This window comes from Heterodontus francisci, chromosome 27, assembly GCF_036365525.1.
Source record: "Heterodontus francisci isolate sHetFra1 chromosome 27, sHetFra1.hap1, whole genome shotgun sequence".
NCBI lineage: Eukaryota > Metazoa > Chordata > Chondrichthyes > Heterodontiformes > Heterodontidae > Heterodontus > Heterodontus francisci.
In genome coordinates, this window is record NC_090397.1 from 25,065,004 (window position 1) to 25,080,113 (window position 15,110).

The 15,110-nt window shown below is 46.5% G+C and overlaps 1 protein-coding gene across 1 annotated transcript; it reads right to left on the reverse strand.

The window, feature by feature from the left end:
- Positions 1-252: 252 nt before the first annotated feature.
- On the reverse strand, positions 253-2,096 carry LOC137384705 (potassium voltage-gated channel subfamily A member 1-like). The gene has a single exon (XM_068059007.1). The coding sequence runs from the start codon at positions 1,875-1,877 to the stop codon at positions 417-419; it is 1,461 nt and encodes a 486-aa protein (XP_067915108.1). The 5' UTR covers positions 1,878-2,096; the 3' UTR covers positions 253-416.
- Positions 2,097-15,110: the final 13,014 nt, after the last annotated feature.

The window sequence follows — 15,110 nt, forward strand, 5'->3', positions numbered from 1 at the left end:
GGGGGATGGAAACTGGTCATTTAAATAATGCTCTTTGCTTCGTTTTTGCTCAATTTATCTGTCACACATTGAAGGTTAAACTGTTCGTAAAATGTGTCAAAACGAGAGCAAAACAAATGGCGGGCAAGTCGCATTAAACAGCAAACAGCAGAAAATGTAAAAAATCAAAGACGGACAGCAAAGCTTAGGAAAAAAAGGAAGACTATTTGCAGTCTAACGCCACCCGCCCCCCCCCCCCCCCCCCACCCCCTGTCTCGATCTGATCCTGCCACAAATATATTTGTAGAAAAATATTTAGCTTCCATGGGTTGAGACTGACTATCAGACAATGTTTCTTTTTAATGTGACTTAAAGCACTGGATGGAGAGTTTCTCAGTTCCCTGGTTCCCCCTCCCCATTCTTTCCTTTCCCTTTGATCATACATCAGTGAATATTTTCTTGGTTTGGGGTTCTGAGGATCTCTGTTTGGTGAGGGTGTAGCTGGGGTACTGGTGATGATCCAGTATCAGCGCATCCACGTTGTCCTCTGCCTCCAGGTACTCGCTTTTATTGAGGGACTGGTTGCTGGTCTTGAGCTTACCGAGGGAAGCTGACTGCTGCCCGCTGCTGATGTGCATGTACTCAGTCTGGTCTTGCTCGTGCTCCCGGTGGTAGAAGTAATTGAAGTTGGAGACGATGACGGGCACGGGCAGGGCGATGGTCAGGACCCCGGCGATGGCACACAACGATCCCACGATCTTGCCTCCGATGGTGACGGGATACATGTCTCCATAGCCCACCGTTGTCATGGTAACCACTGCCCACCAGAAAGCGTCTGGGATGCTGGAGAAGCTCGAATCCGGATCGTCTGTCTCGGCAAAGTAAACGGCGCTGGAAAACAGGATCACGCCGATGAAGAGGAAGAACATGAGCAAGCCCAGCTCCCTCAGACTGGCCTGCAGGGTTTTTCCCAAGATTTGGAGCCCCTTAGAGTGTCTGGATAGCTTGAAGATCCGGAATACTCGAACAAGCCGGATGACCCTGAGGATGGCCAAGGACATAGTGTGTTGCCCGTTGCTTTGGTGATGCACTAACTCGGTAAACAGGGTGATGAAATAGGGGATGATGGCTACAATGTCAATGATGTTCATGATGTTCTTGAAGAAGCCAGGTTTGCTGGGGCAGGAGAAAAATCGCACCAACAGTTCGAAAGAGAACCAGACAATGCACAGAGTCTCAATGATGAAGAAGGGGTCGGTGAACGTGTTCACCCCCATGGTGTCTGTGCCATTGGCAGCAAATTTCGGCAGATCCGAGCGGGTATCTTCTCTGAATTCAGGCAGGGTCTCTAAACAGAATATGATGATGGAGATGAGAATGACAAGGACGGAGACAATAGCAATCCCTTTGGCAGCACCCGAGCTCTCCGGGTATTCGAACAGCAACCAAACTTGACGTTGGTACTCGTTGGTGGGCAAAATGCGCTCCTCTTCTTTAATAAAACCTTCCTCTTCTCGGAGATTATCGATGGCCTCTTCTCCCATCTCATAAAATTTGATCTCTTCCAGGAAAATGTCGACAGGCACGTTAACAGGTCTTCTTAATCTCCCTCCCGACTGGTAGAAGTAGAGGATGGCGTCGAAGCTGGGGCGATTCCTGTCGAAGAAATACTCGTTTCGAAGAGGATCGAAGTAGCGCATCCTCTTCCTCGGATTGCCGAGCAGAGTGTCGGGGAACTGGGCCAGGGTCCTGAGCTGCGTCTCGAACCTGAGCCCCGAGATATTGATGAATGCCCTCTCGCAGCATTCCTGCCCCAGCTCCTTGGGGTCGCAGTTGCTCTGAGAGAGCGCGGTCAACCCCACCGACTCGTCAATATTTTCTTCCGCGGCAAGAGTCATCTTCAGCCGGGACGATCTCCTTCCTCCTCAGGAACGGCTGGGGCCAAGCTGGGTCTCTCTTTGATCCGCCACCTTCCCCAGGGCAACGTCTCGCATTTCCCTGATCAGCCCCAGACTGTTAATTCTCGCAGCCTGACTCCACACCTCTCTCTCTCATACACACACACACACACAGATGGGCAGGGACTCTCTGCAATCACAGCATTTAAAATAGCTCAGCCCCTTACCATCCCCTGTGATGACGTGAAGACGACGTTTCTCGACAACGAGGAGAATCACGTCTGACTCCTGGCACGAAACCGCACCATTCCCCAATTTTCCAACGCGACAAATCTCACCCACAGTGGCAGCAATTGCCCATCCAATTCCTACCCAGTGGGAGTTAACATTGGAGCGTCCCCCACCTCCCTTATTAATGACTGACATTGCTTAAAAGGACATAGTTCCACACCCCCTTTACTTTATATAATCTGTGAAACTCCAGAATGACTTTCTGTGCCAGCTTTCTGAGACTTGTTCTCCTTGTAAATGAGAATCCCGAATAGTTTCACTTCTCTATGGATTTATTGGCAGTGCCCCTTTGCAAGTTTGAGTGTTAAAATTATGGCAAGAATTACAGCAACGCGACCAGGTTGGGGAGATATGTTCACAAACGAAAATTAAGCGGCCTCCTTTTCTCCCGCTTACAGCAGCGAGAGCACGCTCGGGGGGACCTATTCTTTTTACGAACTGGAAACATGGCCAGAGGCACAGTGCCAAGAGCCAGCTGTTCAGCAACTTACATCATTTCTGGCTGGTGGCGAACTCCAGGTGCACCGTCTCGGGGGGTTAAGCTCGCTTTCAGAAGGAAACTGCATGAGTTCAGTCATTAGTTATTGTCTCACCTAAATCAATAAACTGTGTTTGTTTATTCATATGAAAACTGATGGAATAAAACTGCTTCCTTTATCTCATTGTTTGGACTCCTATGGTTGAAATTTGTTTTTTATCGCTGGTTTGCAACAGGTCTCAGTCCAGAAGTGCATTCTAATCTCAGCATTATCTTTATCAGCTCTACCTCCTGCACTATCCCAACATCAGCTGGCAGCCTATAAACGCCGGTCCTTTTCTGAAGCATTAAGTTACGAACTCCTCGCCACTAACAATTCTAGTAAAATATTAGAAAGCAATCCCTACAGTGACAAAAAATGACACTTCTGATGAAAAACTTTTTTGAGGATTGCAAAGTTATTTCTATCTTGGAACAAATGGCAATGTTTTGAATCAGACCAATTCGACGGAATCTTCAGTGTTCCTTCTTTGGGAAGGTCCTCTCAATAAAAGGTTAATCTAGCGCACGAAGTACAGCTCTGAAGCGTTTTCTGGAATAGAAAGCTGTTGAGTAACTCGCTCTTCACTGTGGCATTTTTTTTAAACTGCAGTTTCCATCTCCTTTTTTTAAAAAAAGTTTTTCTTTTCCATATAATCTTGTTTGAGGTGTTTACAGAAGTTACGAACCACCGATTGCGATGCAAACATTTCACTTTTTTTTGGAGAAAACGAGTTTTCTGAATGCTCACTTGGTAATTGCACCACCTAGTGTGTAGCACACAGACCACACGGGTCCCTGGTTTGATGGCTGGTCTGTGCTGAGTTAGCGAACTCTCAGTCGAGCAATGGTGGGCATCCTAAAATTGGCCTCAGCACCTCAGGACTGGGAGCAGAAAAAGTAAATCAGGTTGCTGTTCCTGGTCACTCTGACTCCTGTTGAAAAGTGTCCGTGGCTAGATATCAGGCAAGGGCATCATCAGTCTTGATGCCCCCATCTATGGTTGCATGGTCTGCTGATACTGTTTAGGTTTATATGTGATGAATGACTACCAGTAGTTGTGGCAATGGAACAGTATTGTAGCACAAGCCAGCACCATCAAGATAAATGTGAAGAGAAAGATTATTGAAGGACATAAAAGCAGTTTATTTTTAACACAGTGCATGGCTTACTTATTTTTTTAAATGCATGCTTCTGAAAGCATTGCCTCATTTGTACGTTGTTAATAAAAAATAGGACTGTGCGCACCCAAAGTGCAGATGAGCTTGTGGCAGTAAATAGGAAAGGTGGCCTTGCCAAATTTTACATAGCTAGTAGCTTCTCCTCAGTTTAATATGCTTTCTGTTCATGAAAAATTAGTGCAAGGAGCCTGGGCAGTAGGACGACTGGCTTTAAGCAGGAAATCCAGTCAGGCACCAGCTCTTTAAATGACCACTGCTTACCATTAAAGGGGAAGGGAGATTTTGTGTTGCTTGTTGGAGAAGAACAGTTCTGAGCTCTAGGTAAAGTCACAAGAGATGTGTGCTAGAAAAAAAAAACCTGGAAACAAAAGTGTGAAGAAAACTCCCAGTTTTAATAAGAAAGCTTTGCAAGTTTTATTGCAGTAAATGGCCTTTTTGGAGTGGAAGGAGGCTCTTCTGTCAAAACAGGTCAAAGTTACTTGGGTGGAGGTAGCTGAGGGAGTGAATGATGATTGTGGGAACCAATGAGGAAGAGGTTTTGTGGTATCAGGAGGAATAACACAGTAGGTTTGCCTGCTATTGACATTGGACCAAACCTTAATTTGTGAGCATAGGCATCCTCAGGAAGGAAACATAGCAACAAGTGTTTCCCTTTCTCTACATATTTATTGCAGAGAAGCTGTAGGACACACTTCTTGTGGGACACTCAAGTACCTTTAATGGTGACACTTAGCTGTTGAAAGAATTGGAAGAACTAATATAGGCGCAGCAGTGGAATACAATCACAGAAAGAGGGATGTGGAGTGATCACAAGTCTGTCTGGGTGTCCTAATATCTAGATGTTTTATCTGTTCTTCTAGCAGTTCACAACAATCATGACTGGATGTCCATAGGTGAGGGATCAATTGTAAAAAAACAGTCTTTCTGTGAGGAGGTGACTCAAGCATTTTCACTTGAAGGCTGTGAAAGGAATTGCGGAAGGATAATTTGGAGGCAAGCTGCCATCATCCAACAAGAATCCTTGTTTGCTATTGTCATCCATACTCAGTTTCTCACCATGTAACACAGTGGCACACAATATATTAACACCTTAACTGAACGTATTCTATCCTGAAACTGTTGAAACTCCTCTTTCAACCAGTGCAGAACAGCAATCAACAGAGGAAGAGAAAGTAATGATCAAATAGTATGGTGCTGTGGGCAGACCATACATTGGATACATTGAAGTCCAGTTCTCGTCAGTAAGAAACAAATAATACACTTAAGTGCTGAAAGCAGTGAAGAGAAGAATCTTAAGGTTGGTTCCCAACATCAGGCATCCTAATTATAATAGAAGGTTGAACTTGGGCCACAAAATTTGGCTCCTTGGCACCCATAGTTTTTGTCCCAAAATGACACCTGTGCTCCATGTGCACGCTGCCGATTCAACTTGCAGCGGACGTCATTTTGGTGAGGGCGTTAGCATGAGTGTTAGGAGTGTGTGCTGCAAGCATGCAGAATAGGCAGATCGTGAGATCAGTCAATGAGTAACACTGATTTGACACCAGTGCTGCCATTTTCAACCTGGCTGCTCCAGCTAACGCCTTCTCTAAAACACGCACAGCTGAACACGTTTGCAGCAACAGGGAGGACCCCTCATCAGTGCTATTTAAAGGAATCATCTACTACTTTCAGGTTAGTTGCTGATTGATTTCTACTGGCTCTGTCTGAGTTTGTGAAATGCTGTGAGTTTACTAGTGCTATCTAAAGTTGGTGAAGTTGACAGAGAGTGGTGTTGTACATGGTGAAGGCCTTGATTCTGCCTTCAAGGGTTATTGTCAGCTCATCTGTTCCCAGTCATAGGTGCTGTAGTTACCATCCCCCTTGCCCTGCAGCACGAGAGGGAGATTGAGCAGAGGAAACACTGGAGAGGAAAAACTGCTCACAGAGGGAAAAGGGGGAGGGGGAGGGGGAGGAAGCGCTCTCAGCAAGAAGCCTTATCCACTGAGGGTCTTCAGGGAGCATTTCTCTTAACTCATCCTAAGACAGGAACAGTGTGTGCAATGTCTCTGTTTTACAAAGGAGGTGCTCATGCAAATCTGTCATCTCTTACAGGCAAACCTGCAGCCTCAAAGCAAGACAAGGATGGCACTGCCAGTGGCTGTGAAGGTGACAGTGAGCATAAATTTCTTTGTATTGGGATCTTTCCAGGCTGGAGCAGGTGACATCTCTAACATCTCCCAGTTTGCTGTCTTCGACTGTATAAGGGAGGTGACTGATGCTTATTTTGCCAGGAGAGGGCAGTACATTGTGTTCCCTCTGACCTGAGAGAAGCAGGCAGAGTGTGCCTGTGGCTTTGCCAGGATAGTGGGCTTCCTCAGGGTGTCATCAACTGCACACACGTGGCTTTGTAGCTGTCACATCTAAATGCTGAGATGTACCACAACCACAGAGAGTACCACTCCATGAATGTGCAGTTGGTGTGCAACCACGCCAGCACATCATGCATTGTGCGCCAGTCCACTGTTCTATCAGTCTTTGAGTCACCACGCCAAACCAAGGGTGGCTGCTGGGTGATGAGGGCTAACCACTGGCTCATGAAGTCGGTGCGCAACTCAACCACAAATGGGCAGCATACATTAATGAATACTATGCTGCCATACAAACATAATTGAGCAGAACATTGGAGTGCTCAAGCAACACTTCCACTGTCTGGACCACTCTGCTGTACTCGACGGAGCCTGTATCATGATTCGTCGTGGTCTGCTGCACCCTGCAGTGCCTCGCCATCATGAAGGCACAGCCCTTGTCACCAGATTTATGACTGAGGAGGAGGAGGAAGAGGAGGAGCAGGGGAAAGGAGGAGGCAAAAACACATCTCCTTTCCAGCCAGGCTGTCTGTGATCAGCTCACCTGACTGTAGTACCATTGAACCCAACTCCAATTCCCCATTCTACAACATTCCCACACCTTACCTTCCCTCTTGGCCACAGGGCTGAAATAAAAGTTACCACAAAACAAAGCATCCAATATTTCATATAAAAGTCAACTAATCACCCATGTGCGTTCCCTTCGTGCCTGTTGTTTGGTGCCTTTTCCTGGCCTGTTGCTTCTATGCAGGGCTACCACATTGGCTGCAGCATGGATGGTGGAAAGCTGCTGGCTTTCAGTGGGGGAGACTGCAGATGACCTTGGAGGATGCCCTCAAGCAGCTCTAGGCTTAGAAGGCCCCGATTCATATTGCACCACCTCGACATGGGAAGCAGCAGGCTGGGCTGACTGGCTGACAGGCAACAGCAGGGCACTGGGAGAGTGGCAGTGGTGGGAGGACAAATGCTGTCATTCTGAGAAAGCACAGCTGGTCATGTTACACAGACCCATTGCCACTTCCCCAGGGTGGAACCACAGCGATCCTAGTAATCTGTTGGAAGATAGATTGCTGGATTGTTGTGAGATCCTGCAAGCCCCTTTGAGCACAGGTGTCCAACGTTATGATGGCAGCAGTCTGAACCTGCATGGTAGCAAACTGTGCTTGTGTCACAACAAGCTGAGATTGCATAACCTCAGTCTCAGCTTCTACTGCAGCAGTCCGATGTTGGGTGGGTTCTACTTGGGCTGCAATGGAAGCTGAGACATCGGCCATCAGACACTGCATCGTGGTTGGGTCCGCAAGTGTTCCCATGGAATTAGAATCATAGAATCATAGATTGGTTACAGCACAGAAGGAGGCCATTCAGCCCGTCGTGCCTGGTTCTGGCTCTCTACAAGAGCCATCCAGCTAGTCCCACTCACCCGCCCTTTCCCAGTAGCCCTGCATTTTATTCCCCTTCATGTACTTATCTAATTTCCTTTTGAAAGCCTCGAATGAATCTGCCTCCACCCACTTTCAGGCCATCATTTCCACGCTGAAAAAAATGGGCTCCAAGGTCTACATGGAGCCCTGTGCCAAGTTGGTGCTGAACTCTTCCATGCTTCTTGACAATGACTGCATGCTTTCCTGGCAGGCCTACCAATGCACTGAACATTTCTATGTGCATGCCCATCAGCCTTTTTGTGTGCGCTGCGCCATCAAACTCCTTATCTGAGTTCTCTGCAACAGAACCCATGTCCAACCTTGCCCTCCAGGGAGCTGGCACCTGTCTGATCCTTTCCCCCTGCTCTGACTTCAGGCCACATGTGCCTAGTGGCTCACTACGTGCAGATTCCACATCTATGGTACCCTCTAATGCTATTAGTGCCAGTATTGGAGTTGGTGGTTGCGAGTTCATCATCATTATATAGGAGCATATCCTCACATTCAACGGTTTCAACCCCGTCGCGACTGAGGCCATGGCCACTCCAATGATGACCAGCACCATCTCCTCCATTATTTTGGGGACTTGTAGCCCAGCCTGTCCCCCTCTGGTTAGGTGCTGCTGCCTAAGGTTGTGCACCGCCTTGTCCTACAAGAGAGAGGGAAGTGTGTCAGTGAATGTGCTGCAATGGGTTTGCAGAGTGATTAACTGGAAGGTGTTTCAGTCATTCTTTTGCGCATGAAGACCTGTATGGGGACTGACACCAAAGACTGTCCCAAACCCACCCCACCAGAATCGCACATGCACACCTCATTTATGGCTGTGCATGTGCCTGTCAGAGCCTACGTCCTGAAGCAGGTTTTCTCAGGAGGTCTAGAACTGGAGGGAGAAAGCCTGGATGGGGCAGTGGTGGAGAGGGTGGGGGGGTGGCAGAAGAAGGTCAGGAACTTGGGGGAGAAGGCCTGGAACTCAGAGAGTGGAGGTGGTTTGGAAATTGGGCAGGAGAAAGTCTGGAAATTGTGTGGGGGAAGGTCAGGAACTTGGGGGTGGATGGCCTGGAACTTGTTGGGTGGGAGTTGGGAGAAGGCCTGGAAATTGGGCGGGGGTAGGTCAGGATCTCGGTGTCAGGCGCCATAGAGCAAACAGTGGGGTGAGGGGGAAGAACGTGATCCAGGTCTAGGGGGCATGGGTGGATGAGAGGGAAAAAGTGATCCTGTTCTCCCCACTTTGCTAGGCCTGGATCACGATCTCCACCCCTACATCAACCCCACCCCTTTACACCTTTTTTTTATTTGTTTCAAGGGATGTGGGTGTCGCTGGCCAGACCAGTATTTATTGCCCATACCTAATTGCCCATGTGAAGGGGGTGGTGAGCTGCCTTCTTGAACTGCTGCAGTCCATGTGGGGTAGGTACACCCACAGTACTATTAGGAAGGGAGTTTCAGGATTTTGACCCAGCGACAGTGAAGGAATGGTGATATAGTTCCAAGTCAGAGTGGTGTGGCTTGGAGGGGAACTTGCAGCTGGTGGTGTTCCAACACATCTGCTGCCCTTGTCCTTCTAGGTGGTAGAGGTCGTGGGTTTGGAAGGTGCTGCTTAAGGAGCCTTGGCGCGTTGCTGCAATGCATCGTTTAGATGGTACACACTGCTGCCACTGTGCGTTGGTGGTGGAGGGAGTGAATGTTTGTGGAGGGGTGTCAATCAAGCGGGCTGCTTTGTCCTGGATGGTGTCGAGCTTCTTGAGTGTTGTTGGAGCTGCACCCATCCAGGCAAGTGGAGAGTATTCCATCACACTCCTGACTTGTGCCTTGTAGATGGTGGACAGGATTTGTGGAGTCAGGTGGTAAGTTACTTGTTGCAGGATTCCTAGGCTCTGACCTGCTCTTGTAGCCACGGTATTTATATGGCTACTCCAGTTCAGTTTCTGGTCAATGGTAACACCCAGGATGTTGATAGTGTGGGATTCAGCAATTGTAATGCTGTTGAATGTCAAGGGGAGATGATTAGATTCTCTCTTGTTGGAGATGGTCATTGCCTGGCACTTGTATGGCACAAATGTTACTTGCCACTTATCAGCCCAAACCTGGATATCATCCAGGTCTTTCTGCATATGAACACGGACTGCTTCAGTATCTGAGGAGTCGCGAATGGTGCTGAACGTTGTGCAATCATCAGCGAACATCCCCACCTGATCTTATGATTGAAGGATGGTCATTGATGAAGCAACTGAAGATGGTTGGGCCAAGGTCACTACCCTGAGAAACTCCTCCAATGATGCTCTGGAATTGAGATGATTGACCTCCAACAACCACACCATATTCCTTTGCGTCAGGTCTGACTCCAACCAGCGGAGAGTTTTCCACCTGATTCCCATTGACTCCAGTTTTGCTTGAGCTCCTTGGTGCCATACTCGGTCAAATGCTGCCTTGATATCAAGGGCAGTCACTCTCACCTCACCTCTTGAATTCAGCTCTTTTGTCCATGTTTGAACCAAGGCTGTAATGAGGCCAGGAGCTGAGTGGCCCTGGCAGAACCCAAACTGAGTGTCACTGAGCAGGTTATTGCTCAGCTCGTGCAACTTGATAGAACTGTCAATGACACTTTCCATCACTTTACTGATGATCGACAGTAGACCGATGGGGCGGGTAATTGGGTGGGTTGGACTTGTCCTGCTTTTTGTGTACAGGACATACCTGGGCAATTTTCCACATAGCCAGATTGATGCCAGTGTTGTAGCTGTACAGGAACAGCTTGGCTAGAGGCACGGCAAGTTCTGGAGCACAGGTCTTCAGTACTATTGCTGGAATGTTGTCAGGGCCTGTAGCCTTTGCAGTATCCAGTGCATTCAGTTGTTGCTTGATATCACATGGAGTGAATTGAATTAGCTGAAGACTGGCATCTGTGATGTTGGGGACCTCAAGAGGAGGCCGAGATGAATCATCCACTCGGCACTTCTGGCTGAAAATTGTTGCAAATGCTTCAGCCTTATCTTTTGCACTGATGTGCTGGGCTCCCCCATCATTGAGGATGGAGATATTTGTGGAGCAAACTCCTCCTGTTAGTTGTTTAATTGTCCACCACCATGCACCATGTTCTCCTTTTTCTCCCTTCCTAGACCTGGAGCATGGTTTTTACCATGAACAGCAGTGAGTTGATTTCCCAGAAACTGGAACATGGCATTGATGGACAACTCAGCAGTGTACAGGTTGTTGCCTGATAGGCTGATAATCCTACCATCACTCTGCTGATACAAAAATAAAATACTACAGATGATGGAAATTGTTGTGTTTTCTTTACACAAAAACAACAACCACATGGGGAGGATTAGTAATTCAACTAAGTGGATTCTTTTATTTGAAGGGATGAAACAATATGGAACAGTAACTGGGAGGTGAGTTAACACATCTGGCCTCTATGACAGCTCCTATCTTCTGCCTGATGGTTACATGAGTATTTATGGAACAAGGCAGCTCTCCACCACCTTCTCAAGGGCAATTAGGAATGGGCAATAAATGCTGGCCTAGCCAGTGATGCCCACATCCCATGAATGAATAAAAAAAAGTCCTATCTGGTGTTGGACAGCAGTTTTAGACACATTCCTTAAAGATATACCACAACAGCCCCCTTTTTCTAATTTAAAATTGTATCCTTAAACAATCGGAACTATAATGGCTATATCAAGAGAAAAGTGTAATGTGTTTAAATGCACACTTTATTTATTTATTTATTTATTTAGAGATACAGCACTGAAACAGGCCCTTCGGCCCACCAAGTCTGTGCCGACCATCAACCACCCACTTTATACTAATCCTACATTAATCCCATATTCCCTACCACATCACCACAATTCTCCTATCACCTACCTACACTAGGGGCAATTTACAATGGCCAATTTACCTACCAACCTGCAAGTCTTTGGCTGTGGGAGGAAACCCACACGGTCACAGGGAGAACTTGCAAACTCCACACAGGCAGTACCCGGAATCGAACCCGGGTCGCTGGAGCTGGAGCCACTGTGCCGCCCCACTTCTCAAGGGAAATTAGGGATGGGCAATAAATGCTGGCCTTGCAAGTGACACCCACATCCCATGAACGAATACAAAAAAACTTTGTAATTTACAACACACCACATAGCCATAAATTCAGAGAGTTGGAGTGTTGCTTTTCTTTAACTGCAAGTGTTCCTTTATTTTTTAGTGCAAAAGTCTCATCTTTTTGTTCACTATGAGAGTCCTTCCATTAACTGCAAGAGCTAAATTAATCTCAATCAACACTGAACAATTCTCTAATTATAAAATTCTTACTTATTCCAGACTCCGATGAATTTATTCTGGTTTGTGTGGACAGGACATAGCTGGGCAATTTTACACTTTGTCGAGTAGCTACCAGTGTCATAGCAGTACTAAATAGTTTGGCTCAGGATGCAGCTAATTCTGAAGCACAGGTCTTCAGCACTACAGCCAGAATGCAGTTAGGTCCATAGCCTTTTCAGGATCCACTGCCCTCAGCCATTTCTTATAGTATCGCGTGGAATGAATTGAATTAGCTGAAAACTATGATGGTGTGGACCTCAGCAGGCAGAGTTAAATCATCCACTCAGCACTTATGGATGAAGACGATTGCAAATGCTTCAGCATTGTCTTTTGCACTCAAGTGCTGGGCTTTGCCATGATTGAGGACTGGAATGCTCCTGTAGCCTTCTCCTCCTCCCTTTAGTTGTTTAATTGTCCATTCATGACTGGATGTGGCAAGACTGCAGAGCTTTGATCTGATCTGTTGGTTGTGGGATTGCGTCGCTCTTTCTATAGCATTATTCTTCTGCCATATCGCATGCATGTAGTCTGTGTTGTTGCTTCATTAGGTTGGCACCTCATTTTTAGGTAAGATTGGTGGCTGCTTCTGGCATGCTCTTCTATACTCCTCCTTGAAACAGGGTTGATCCCTGGGCTTGACTGGAATGGTAGAGTGAGGGATATGCCAGGCCATGAAGTTACAAATTGTGGATTCTGTCAGGCACTAAAGTTGAAGATCGAGAGAGTTTTGGATACTAAGGGAAATCAAGAGATATGGGGGCAATGCAGGAAGGTCTTGAGGTAGAAAATCAGTCAAGTTCTCACTGAATGGATGAGCAGGATTGAAGGGCCAAATGGCCTACTTCTGCTCCTATTTCTTATGTTCAACATGTGAAGCTAGGTGCTGTCAGCGCTACCACAGAAACTGATTATATGCCTATCAACTGTGTTACCAAGAGGAATCATTGTAAACTGGGTAACTTATACGAAGTGATAAACTTATGATTCTCTAAAGCATAATGGTGGTTTGCTGATATGCCCAGACTTGGTTACTGTGAATAAAAACAATAAATGCTGGAAATACTCAGCAGGTCTGGCAGCATCTGTGGAGAGAGAAGCAGAGTTAACGTTTCAGGTCAGTGACCCTTCATCAGAGCTGGCAGAGGCTAGAAATGTAAGAGGTTTTAAGCAAGTAAAGCGGGGGTGGGGCAAGAGATAACAAAAGAAAAGGTGTTGATAGGACATGGTCACAGAGATTAACTGACCAGAAGGACATGGAGCAAAGGCAAACGGTATGTTATTGGTGTGTTGAAAGACAAAGTGTTAGTGCAGAGAGGGTGTCAATTGACAGAAAAATAAACAGCCTGGCCCCAAGCACAAACATGGAAAAAAAAGTGTATCGGCACAGTGTAAACGAACTAAACAAGCTAAACTAAAATGAACACATAAAAAATAAAAAATAACTAAAAATAAAAAGGGGGGCCCGTCATGCTCTGGAATTATTGAACTCAATGTTCAGTCTGTCAGGCTGTAGTGTGCCTAATCGGTAAATGAGGTGCTGTTCCCCAAGCTTGCATTGATGTTCACTTCTGTCCCTGATGCCTCCTGCCCCTTGGTTACTGTGAAGTTGGTTTGTGATTGCTGTATTTTCTCACAATTCTGGTTGTCTGTAGGAGTGTTGTGCTTGCACCGTGTCTTAAATTATGTTTTTACTTGCAATAGGGCTACTTGGTGCTCCTTGTTCTGATACATCCTTGATTTGGCATTCGTTTCCTTGCAATGTCATGCTGTTGGGTGTTCGTACCTGGTATGATCAAGGTTCTGGACAGATGCTAATGATTTCTGCTGGAATCCATGCTTCATCAGTTGGGTGTTGTACTCGTATCTTTTCCCCAATATTTAAGTTGGGTAATTCTTTGCCAGCATGCTGGTTGTGTGCGTCCTTCATCTTCCTCTGCTTTTCAATGAATGCATCTTGTACTCCTGGAAGTATCGATGAATGGTGACTGGGAAAGGTTGTTCGTACTTATCTGCTGAACAATAATTCTTCTGGTGAAGGAATGGTTGCATTGAGTGTTGTCACTCTAAGGTGTAGCATTGCAACATGCAAATCATGTTTAGTTTAGTTGATTAGGGACTTTACAGTAAATACTATACGTTCTGCCATACCATTGGACCTGGGATAGTGTGATGATGAGGTAGTACATTGAACTGCCCATTTTTCATACATTGCCTTGAATAGTTTTCCAGTATATTGGGGTCATTGTCTGAAACAACTTCTTGCAGTGCCCCATGCAGGCTAAAGATTGCATTCAGTGTGTCTGCAATGGCTGCGCTGGATGTGTTGTGCAACTGACGGATAATGGGATATTTCGAGAAGTAGTCAGTCACAACTAAGAAATCATCTCCACAGATGCTGATGAGATCAGTAGCAATTCTGGTCCATGGATGTGTGGTTACTTCGTGAAATAATATTGATTCTTTTGGGTGACTGGGCATGTAGGCTTGGCATGCCTCGCATTCCCTCATGTCTGTTTCAATGCTGGCTACAGAAGTGATAGGCTTGGCCTTGTGGTCTGTTGTGTTTGCTGTTGTCATGTTGATGCTATGAATGGTAACCAGGTCAGGTCTCTGCACACTGGTAGGCTTGCAACCGCTGGACCTGTGGTGTCCACAACATAGAATATCTGGCTAACCATGGTGAGTTTTTATAGCAATATTCAAGTGTAATGGATCCCAGGGACGGAATCTCTGTGCCATTGTAGGCTGTGAGCTTGGTGGTGGTTGGTTGAGCCATCACTTTGCACTTCTGTGGGTACATGCTTTTCAGTAAGAAAGTCAGCACTCGCACCTGTATCAATTTTTATCACAACGTATGTTTCCCATGCTTTTGTGGGCATACAATGCAAATAGTGGCAAAAGTTTTGGATGGTACAACGGTGTCAACACGTTCTGTGATGTTGACTGTATGGAATGCCTGCTCACTGTGTGTGTCAATGCACTGGTCATCTTCATCATCCAACCTTGCCATCTGGCTGGTCATTTTGTGGATTTGCTGCTTATGATAATTGGTATGCTCCCTTTGTTTGCTGGAATGCTGTACCTATCTTGCATCTGACTGTGGCTTGTCCTGGTGCCGATCCACCTGTTCTGGCTTTGGTTTCTTGCATTGGTGCTTC